This window comes from Sardina pilchardus, chromosome 8 (genome assembly GCF_963854185.1).
Source record: "Sardina pilchardus chromosome 8, fSarPil1.1, whole genome shotgun sequence".
In the NCBI taxonomy this organism is placed as follows: Eukaryota; Metazoa; Chordata; class Actinopteri; order Clupeiformes; family Clupeidae; genus Sardina; species Sardina pilchardus.
In genome coordinates, this window is record NC_085001.1 from 29440454 (window position 1) to 29450453 (window position 10000).

General features: G+C 48.5%; 1 protein-coding gene across 1 annotated transcript in view; it reads left to right on the top strand.

Annotated features, from left to right (window-relative positions):
* The window catches only part of atp2a2a (ATPase sarcoplasmic/endoplasmic reticulum Ca2+ transporting 2a), a 39758-nt gene that overhangs the window by 12898 nt on the left and 16860 nt on the right, over nucleotides 1-10000 (top strand). The window contains exon 6 of the mRNA XM_062543532.1: nucleotides 9693-9773. Within this exon, the coding sequence (XP_062399516.1) occupies nucleotides 9693-9773 (81 nt within the window). The remainder of the gene's footprint in view (nucleotides 1-9692; nucleotides 9774-10000) is intronic.

The window sequence follows — 10000 nt, forward strand, 5'->3', positions numbered from 1 at the left end:
TTGCTGAGACAGAGAGATGACCTTGTAGGGAAGTGCCCACGTTTATAGACCCCCTGCCCTCTACACACACACACACACACACACACACACACACACACACACATTCACTAACTCACCTACTATCTATCTCGCACACACTCACACATACATGTACTCACACATACACACTCTCTCTCTCTCTTTCTCTCTCTCTCTCTCTTTCTCACACACACTCTCTCTCTCTCTCTCCCTCTATCTCTCTCATACCCCCCACACACACTCTCTCTCTTTCTCTCTCTCTCTCTCTCTCTCTCTCTCTCTCCCTCTATCTCTCTCATACCCCCCACACACACAGTCTCTCTCTCTCTCTCTCTCTCTCTCTCCCTTCACTCTTTTGCTGCCTGTCCGTCTGTTCTATTCTCTTTGTATTTTGCTCACACACTTTATCTTTTCAAACGCTCTCCTTCAAATGCACTCTACCTTTCCCTCTTTCCTTGTCTCTCCCACCCCCCCAAACACCCACACCCACACACACACACACACACACCTACACACACACACACACACACACACACACACACACATGGCTATCAGCACCCCGTGGGGTTGTGGATTCCAGACACTAGCGACGGCATGTGGCATTCTGTTGGCCTGGCGAGCATCTGCTGTCGCCATGGAGACGAGGGTGTAGGGGTGAGGGTCAGGTCCCTGCAGGTGTGTGTGTGTGTGTGTGTGTGTGTGTGTGTGTGTGTGTGGACAGATGCCAGGAACTGAAGGCAGCTGAAGATGAATAGCAGAGAACAGGACAGCAGAGATTTATCATGCAGTCAAGCAGGCAGTCTGCTGCTGTCCTGTCACACGCAAGCCTGTGTGTCTGTGTCTGTTTGTGTGTGTGTGACGTGTGTGTGTTTATTTGTGTGTGTGTTTCTGTTTCTCTGTTTCTATCTCTCTCTCTCTCTCTCTCTCTGTGTGTGTGTGTGTGAGAGAGAGAGAGTGAGTGTGAAGACAGGGTCATCCATCATTGTGTTTGATAAGTGTCAGCTGCTATATTGACACCAGCTGGTGTTAGAGCCCGTGCTGTGGCCAGAGGGGTCCAGCTGACCCAGAGACTTTACCTCTGCCAGGGGCATCAGGCCGCATTCCTGCAGTGTGTGTGTGTGTGTGTGTGTGTGTGTGTGTGTGTGTGTGTGTGTGTGTGTGTGTGTGTGTGTGTGTGTGTGTGTCTCTGTGTCTCTGTGTCTCTGTGTGTGTGTGCGGATGTTGACCCAGAGACTCTACCTCTGCCAGTGGCATCAGACCACCTCCCAGCAGTGTGTGTGTGTGTGTCGGCTACTAACGAGATTTATCTCTGCCAGGGGTATCAGTTGTGTCTGATGGCCACATCCCAGCCCAGCAGTATAGAGCAGCAGTGTGTGTGTGTGTGTGTGTGTGTGTGTGTGTGTGTGTGTGTGTGCAAACAAGGACCCCTTAACAAGATGGCCTAACGAGGTGTTTGTTTCTCTTCTAACGCACACGCAGACAGATCGCTCCACAAAGCTAACAAGACCTTCACACAAACATTGGTCTCTCTCTCTCTCTCTCTCTCTCTCTCTCACACACACACACACACACGCACACGCACACATTTCATCCATTTATTTATATCCACATGGAGAAAAAATGGTCCAGGAACACAAATATTAAAGATGCACACACACACACACGCACACACACGCACGCACACACACACACACACACACACACACACACACACACACACACACACACACACACACAGACTCACTCTCCCACGAGGATACACATACTGTACAATTCAACCAAAGCCTGGCCCTTTACATATGCAGCCGTGTGTGTGTGTGTGTGTGTGTGTGTGTGTGTGTTTTGATGTCACAGCTGGTTGCCTGGGACCCTGACAAGCTCTGGACTTCATCTCGACATCATGGGACATGTTGTCTCATTGTCATAGCAACAGACCTGACTTACAAGTCAGTGTGTTTTAAGCCTGAACTAGATATGTTTCTGTAAGCAAAAGTAGACCAAAACACTTTAGATCACTCTCACACACACACACACACACACATGCGCACACGCACGCACATGCACACACTCACACACTCTCACACACACACACACACACACACACACACACAGAGGAGTGGTGAGTGTGTCCTCTAATCAGAGGGTCACCCAGCATCACTCAGGAGCCTGGCATGGATCAGTGGACAGTCCTCAGTCCAGATAACCACTGCTCAGCCCTTCCCTCCGCACACACACACACACACACACACACACACACACGGCCATCCCTCTATCCCTCTCCTCCTCCAATCCTCCACTGTCCACTCCTCTACTTCTCTCCTCCTTTCTTTCCCTCTTTCACTCCTTTCCCCCTCTGTCCACTCCTCTCATCCTCCTCTCCTCTCCTCTCTCCACCTCCTCTACTCCCCCTTAACTCCTCTCCTCTCCTTCCATCCACTCCTCCTCCTCTCTTTCCATCCACTCTTCTCTTCTCTTCTCCTCTTCCCTTCATTCTCTTTTCCTCTGTTCTTTTCTCTCTTCCTCCTCTCCTCTCTTCTTTTCTCATCCCTGCCCCTCCTATCCTCTCCTCCATTTTTCTTTCTTTACCTCTCCTCTCCCCTCCTTTCCTCTCCTATCCTCTCTTCCATTTTCCTTTATTCATCCCCCTCTTCCTGTCCTCTGCTCTCCTCAGGGTCTCAGGGTCAGTTGTTTCTGTTCTCTCTCACTCTCGTCCTCCTCCACAAGCGCTCTTATCCCTCTTTCCAAAGATGGAACTATGATGTAACCTACTCTGCTCCATGCTGTGTGTGTGCGTGTGTGTGTGTGTGTGTGTGTGTGTGTGTGTGTGTGCGTGCGTATGTGTGTGTGCATGTGTGTGTGTGTGCGTGTGTTTGTGTGTATATGTGTATATGTGTGTGGTAGTAGTACTATAAACATGCTGTGCTGAACTGCACTGTGTGCTACTAAACTGTTATTTATGGAAAGTCATGTTTTACTAAACTATGCTGTGCTGTCCAAAACACTATTAGAGTGTTATTGTAAATCATATCATACAACAACATTATATCACATATCGCATTAATGCCATTATCCTCAGGAGCTAAACGTTAGTGTGTTTGATGACAAGGTGCTCTATAAAGCCCCTACAGAAAATGGGGGGGAAAATAATGAAGTGTCGGGGTGTGTGCAATACATTGTGGTGTGCACGTGTGTGTGGGTGTGTTTGTGTAAGACATTTTTGAACGTGATCGTGTCCCGTTAGTGGCTCCGTAGTGTTGTACCATGCTGCTGTTATAAACTATGCTGTGTTTGATAGCACACACACACACACACACATACACACACACACACACACACTCACACATTAATGAATCTGCTGACACACACACACACACACACACACACTGTCAGCACACTCACACTCCACCAGTGGCGTGTCAAAGCTCACTTAATCCCTCTGTGTGTGTGTGTGTGTGTGTGTGTGTGTGTGACAGGAACCTGTTAAAATGATTTTGTGTAGCTGTATAATTGAGGGTGTCTGATGTGTGTGTGTGTGTGTGGGGGGGGGGGGGGGGTGTCACTGTCACATCACAGTCATGGTGCTTGGTTTGGTAGTGAGTTTTGGGGTCGAGTAGTATGGAGGTGTGATTTGGAGTGCCGCATGTGTCTTACTGGGGTGCCGAGTTGAGATTTGTGTGTGTTTGTGTGTGTGTGTGCGTGTGTGTGTGTTTCTGTCAGGGAGAGACACTGGTGGAGATGTGGGAATGTTTGTGGAGACGGTTGGAAGAGAACCAAGTAGGATGTTGACACAAAGGAACAAATGATATATACACACTTCACACCACACTCTGCCTGTTTTACTGTACACACACGCACACACACTTCACAGCGTGCCATGCTCTGTCTGTACTGTATATATATACACACACACACACACACACACACACTTCACACTGTGTTCTGTATCTTAGAGAGAGTCCAGTGCTGAAGGCCTCTAACAGACACAAACTCCACACTCATATAGGACAGTTTACACATACTCTCATTCTCTCTTACACACACACACACACACAGACACTCTCTCACACACACACACACACACACACACGAGGGGAAACATTAGAGAGACTCGGGGCTAAAGGCCTCTGATACAGCCAAGTTCCACACTTACACATTACCAGCCACACACACAGACACACACACACACACACACACACACACACACCTCGGCACCTACAAGAGAGTAAGAGGCCTTGTGCTTAATATGTTGCTGTTCTTTGTTGGGAGGTTTGAAGTGGGTTCTACAGTATGCGGCTGTCTCAGCAACCCACACATGATGATGCGCAGCCACAGAGGAGAAAATAGCTCGGCGAGGAGAGTGGTGTGTGTGTGTGTGTGTGTGTGTGATTGTGTGTGTGTGTGTGTGTGTGTGGTGTGACTGGAGGTGTTGATGGAAAATGGGAAAAACTGGGGGAGGCGATCAACACGAAACAGCAGGTTTGGGTTCGGAGAGGTGGGCTTTCAGGGCCTGTTTGAAGGATGGAAGATCGTGTGATTGGTTGAGGAGGGTGTTCCAGAGGGATGGAAGATCATCTGATTGGTTGAGGAGGGTGTTCCAGAGGGATGGAAGATCATCTCATCGGTTGGGGAGGGTGTTCCAGAGGGATGGAGGGGCCAGGTTAGCAGGGAGCAGAGCCGTAGAAAGAGAGAGTTGCGACACTCTCTTTGATGTCACCATCACGCGATCAAAAGTTCCCATAAAACTGAGCTGAATGGCTGAATCGCAGGAAGGTGGGATGCACAGTATTTCTGGATGCTGGAGAGTGTAATCAATGTGGATGTCGATGTTGAGTACGGCTGTGTGTGTGTGTGTGTGTGTGTGTGTGTGTGTGTGTGTGTGTGTGTGTGTGTGCGCGTGTGAGTATGTATGTATGGTGAAGAACAGGGAGGGGTGAAGGACAGGGATCGGTGCCAGAGGTGGAGGGCAAATGTTTTAGTGGTGTGTGTGTGTATGTATGTGTGTGTTTAGTGGTGTGGTTATTAACATGTGGTTGGAGGTAGAGGGTAGCAGGATGCAAGAGCAGGATATGTGCCTAATGAAATAACGCTCTGACCCACAAATATGCTTACAGAAGCCTTCTCACCCAGCACAGCTTCAGATCAGCCTAATTGGGCTCTACAGACACCTCTGATTCCCTCCTATTAGCAGGGTCTTAGTGTCTGTGTGTGTGTATGTGTGTGTGTGTGTGTGTGTGTGTGTGTGTGTGTGTAGTTTGCACAAGACAGTGTGTGGCATGGTCAGCCAATTAAAAATGTTGTATTTGCATTTATTTAGACACTATTTATCCACAGGGACTTGGAGTATTTCATATACTGTACATTTGATATTGTATAGGAACATTGCATGTGTAGCATTTTGGTATGATAGGTAAACATTTGGTATTGCATAGGATCGTTGCATACTGTAGGTGTACTTTTCATGTTGCATAGCAGCAATGCATAGGTATGTACTTGATATTACATAGAAGCTTTGCCGAGGTCAACATTTGGTGTTGCATATGAGCATTGCATAGCTATGCATTGGGTATGACATAGGAGCATACAGTATGTACACATTTGGAATCGGGTAGAAGCATTGCATAGGTGCAGTCAGAGCCATATAGATACAGAGTTGCGACAACTCCATTGACGCTAATGTTCCATATTTTCTCAACAATAGTTCCCGGAAGTTAGGATCGAACACTAATAGCGTTCTCGTTAACAGACAGTAAAAGACGGTTATTCTAACGAACAGTCAATCGCTTCCGGGAACTATTTTGAACTATTTGAAGTTACACGAACCACGTCACAAACCGAATTTTCTGTACCCGGGTTGTCGCAACTCTGTATCTATATGGCTCTGGGTGCAGTGTGTGTAGTCCCAGAACACTGAGGCCATGTCCTTGGTGGATTGTGTTCTAGAATTATCCATGGAGTTCTCCCCATTGTTGGGACCTTGATGGATTGTGTTCTAGAACTTTCCATGGAGTTCCTCCCATTGTTGTGATCTTGGTGGATTGTGTTCTAGAACTCTCTATGAAGGTCCCCCCATTGTTGGTCAGGTGTTTTGTGTGACCTTCTGCGGTGGCAGTGATGGTCTTGTGACGAGTGTGTGTGACACTCTACATTTAGACAGTCGGAGGATTCAATTGAGCTCCACAAAGTCTTTCTGGGAAGAGCAGCGTGTGTGTGTGTGTGTGTGTGTGTGTGTCAGTGTCATGAGGACGGGGGGTGTGTGGGGAGGTCAGTACCCTGTAAATGCCCAGTGGGTGGGTACTGGGTGTGCCATCCTTGATGGCTGCACATCAGGCCTCAGTGCTGTGGAATAGGGCGGCAATGCAGCTCCAGCTGATCTGATCTGATCTGTATGGTGGAGTCAGGCCGATGGGTTCAGGGGTCACAGATGCAGGTGCATCCACATCTCATAGAGACCTAAACACTCCGAGCTCTCTTTAGGACCTGCTAGGACTTCCCTTCTGCTCCTCACTCATCCTGTGTCTACCCTCTCCTCCTCTCCTCCTCTTCTTTTGCTCCTTACTCATCCTGTGTCTACCCTCTCCTCCTCTCCTCCTCTCCTCTTCTTGTGCTCCTCACTCATCCTGTGTCTACCCTCCCCTCCTCTCCTCCTCTCCTCCTCTTCTTTTGCTCTTCTTCATTTGCTCTCTTCTATCCTCTCCTCTACGTTTCCTTCTCCTCTCCTCTTTCCTCCTCTTCATTTCCTCCTCCTCTCTCCTCTACGTTTCCTTCTGCTCTCCTCTTTCCTGCCCAGCTAGTGGGATGTTGTGACCTAAGATCTAAACGCTGCCACTCTGTAGGACATAAGATTTCACCGCTTCTCTTTAGAACCAGAGATCTTAACACCGGTGTTCTTTAGAACCAGAGATCTTAACACTGCCACTCTTTAGGACCTAAGATCTTATCGCCGCTTCTCTGTAGAACCAGAGATCTTAACACTGGTGTTCTTTAGAACCAGAGATCTTAACACTGCTGTTCTTTAGGACCAGAGATCTTAACACTGCTGTTCTTTAGAACCTTCTGTTGGATCTGTTATCCTGGTTTAATAACCGGAGGGTAGCCTGGAGCTCTATTCAAGGTCATGGTTACAGATGCCCATCATTGGGGATGACACACACACACACACACACACACACACACACACACACACATGCACACACACACACACACACACTCAGCTCACTCACTCACTCACTCACTCATGTGCACACACTCACACATACGTACATTCGCATGCATGCTCAAGGTGGTTAATAGTGCAGCGGTATGAACCGGTGTCCCTTTGTTCCCTCTGTGTGTTTGTGTGTGTGTGTGTGTTCTTCTGCAGCTGCTCTCCTGTGTCCACATTTAAACCTGATCAGGGGTACATCGGCGAGCGTATTGAAATAGTTTGGCCATGTTTGGCCCGGTGCATAGTAGCTCCCAGGCTATTTTCCTCTCAAGGGCACCCCCTCAACCCCACGCTCCCCTCGCCCCCCCTCCCCAGCCCCGCACTCCCCCCCCCCGGATTAGTTTCCCTCTCCACTAGCTCTTTGCTTCTCCTCTTCATCCTCAAAAGGGAACACACTGCGGTTTTCCTCTTCTTTTTCTTTTTTAACTTTTCCCGTGACCCTTTCACTCTCTCTCCCCTCTCTCTGTTTCTCTCTTTCACTCTCTCCCCCCCTCTCTCTCTCTCTCTCTCTCACTCTCTCTCCCCCTCTCTCTATTGAATCTCTCTCTCCTCTTTCCCTCTCTCTCTCTTTCACTCTCTCACTCTACCTCTATTTTTTTTATCACTCATGTTGTCTCGCGCGTTATCTTGTAGGTCGCTAATGGGTTGTTCAAGGTATAGAGATAGTATTAATGACCACCTCTGTGTGTGTACACACACACACACACACACACACACACACACACACACACACACACACAGAGACACACACACACACACACACACACACACACACACACACACACACACACACATTCAATTTGGCTTCACTGCTTTACTACTTGCACTGTTTGAGGAGTGTTTTTGGGACAAACACTTTGCCTCATTAAGTGAGAGAATTGGCCTTTTACTGTCAGCACACACAGACCTGATGTCTCTCAGCCCTTAAGACTCTAGCCAGCGAGTTTATCTGTGGCCACGCGCTTGTCTGAGACGCGTGCGTGCGTGCGTGCGTGCGTGCGTGCGTGTGTGCGTGCGTGCGTGCGTGCGTGCGTGCGTGCGTGCGTGTGTGGTCAGACTCTGGTTCCCCGTGCGGAGCGGCGCGCTGTAATCCTAAAATGATGATGATGAATGGGACGGCTCCGGGCTGGATGAACAGTGCGTTTCCTGTCCGGCCCCTCGCGGGACCCCGGCGCCCGCTCCAGTGTTTGGAAGTGCACTTTTTAAGGAAAATCCATTTCCACCGGGGTCACGCTTGTTTAGGAATCTGCCGCAGGGATGACCATGGAAGGCAGGCTCTGTGGATGAGCACGGCCCAGCGAGAGACAGGTTTGTCTGGGAGGAATGCCGGCTCACCCCCCCCCCCCCCCCCCCACTCTTCCCCTCCCCTCACGACTCCGCGGCTCTCTCTCCTGGCTCTTGCTGGCTCCTCCGACCAACCAGGCCATTTCCCCAGGCCCCGTCGCTTATTTACAAATAGGAAGTTAAATGGGGTCACTCTCAAACGCAGCGCACACACACACACACACACACACACAAACTCTCTCTCTTTCTCTCTCTTACACTCTTACACACACTCATACTCTCTCTCTCTCTCTCTCTCTTATGCTCTTACACTCTTACACACACACACGCACGCACACACACACACACACACACACACACACACACACACACACGCACACTCACAGACGCAGGGATGCCCAAATTGGCCCTGTTCTCCTCTGGGAAGGCCTTTTAAGGCTCACAAGTTCTCTCTGCTGAATCCCTCACTTCCCTCTTTTCTCTGCTCTCCACTGTATCCCTCGTTCGCCCCCTCTCCTTCCCTCGATCCCTCTCTCTCCTGACCTGTCTGTGTGGAGAATGAGATCTCTCCTCCATGTTCTCTGTCCTGATAAAGAGATCAGTGTCCTGTTCTCCATACCGAATACGTAACTACTCAAAGAGAACGTCACATAGACATCAACACAAGAGCTCCGTGTCCTCTCCATACCGAATACGTAACTAATCAAAAGGAACGTCACATAGACATCAACCCAAGCTGACAATCTGCAGCACTGCACATTAAATATACATCAACAGCCAAACAGGAAGTGTATTGTATTGCATTTTTGTAATGTTATTTTCATGTATGATCGTTCCCCTGCGAAAACTTGCCTTTCTAGCTTCTCTCATCGGAAATCTGAAAGTGCAGTGAGACCTCAGTCACAGTACAGAACTGCGGTATTTTACCACATCAAGCAAGTTTTAGTAAGATCAAAGTAGAGAGTGACAGTCTTGAGATCAGTGGAACATGTATTTTATTGAAGTATGGATCACTGGAAAATGATCTTTTAAATGTTAAATATGCTTAAACAGTCCTTTTGTGTTTTGATGCAGTCATTCATATTTCACCGTTGCCGTTTAACAGCATTCATTGGCTTTTTGATGATTACAGTAACTTGCTCCACTGACCATGTGTGTGTTGTTGTTTTCTTGTTTGTTTACCTAGTTGGAGACAAGGTCCCAGCCGACATCCGTATCTGCTCCATCAAGTCCACCACTCTGAGAATAGATCAGTCGATCCTGACCGGTAAGTGTGTGTGTGTATGTGTGTGTGTGTGTGTGTGTGTGTGCGTGTGCGTGTGTCTCAGGTGTTGTATGTGATGTGATCACCACTTGAGCCAGCTATTAAAAGAGATTGCTGATGTGTGTGTGTGTGTGTGTGTGTGTGTTCGTTTGTCTGTGTGTTTGGCTGCAGTCCTCTCTTCATTACCGACTAATGGGCGATCAGCATTGTGTCCCTAAACAGTGGACAGA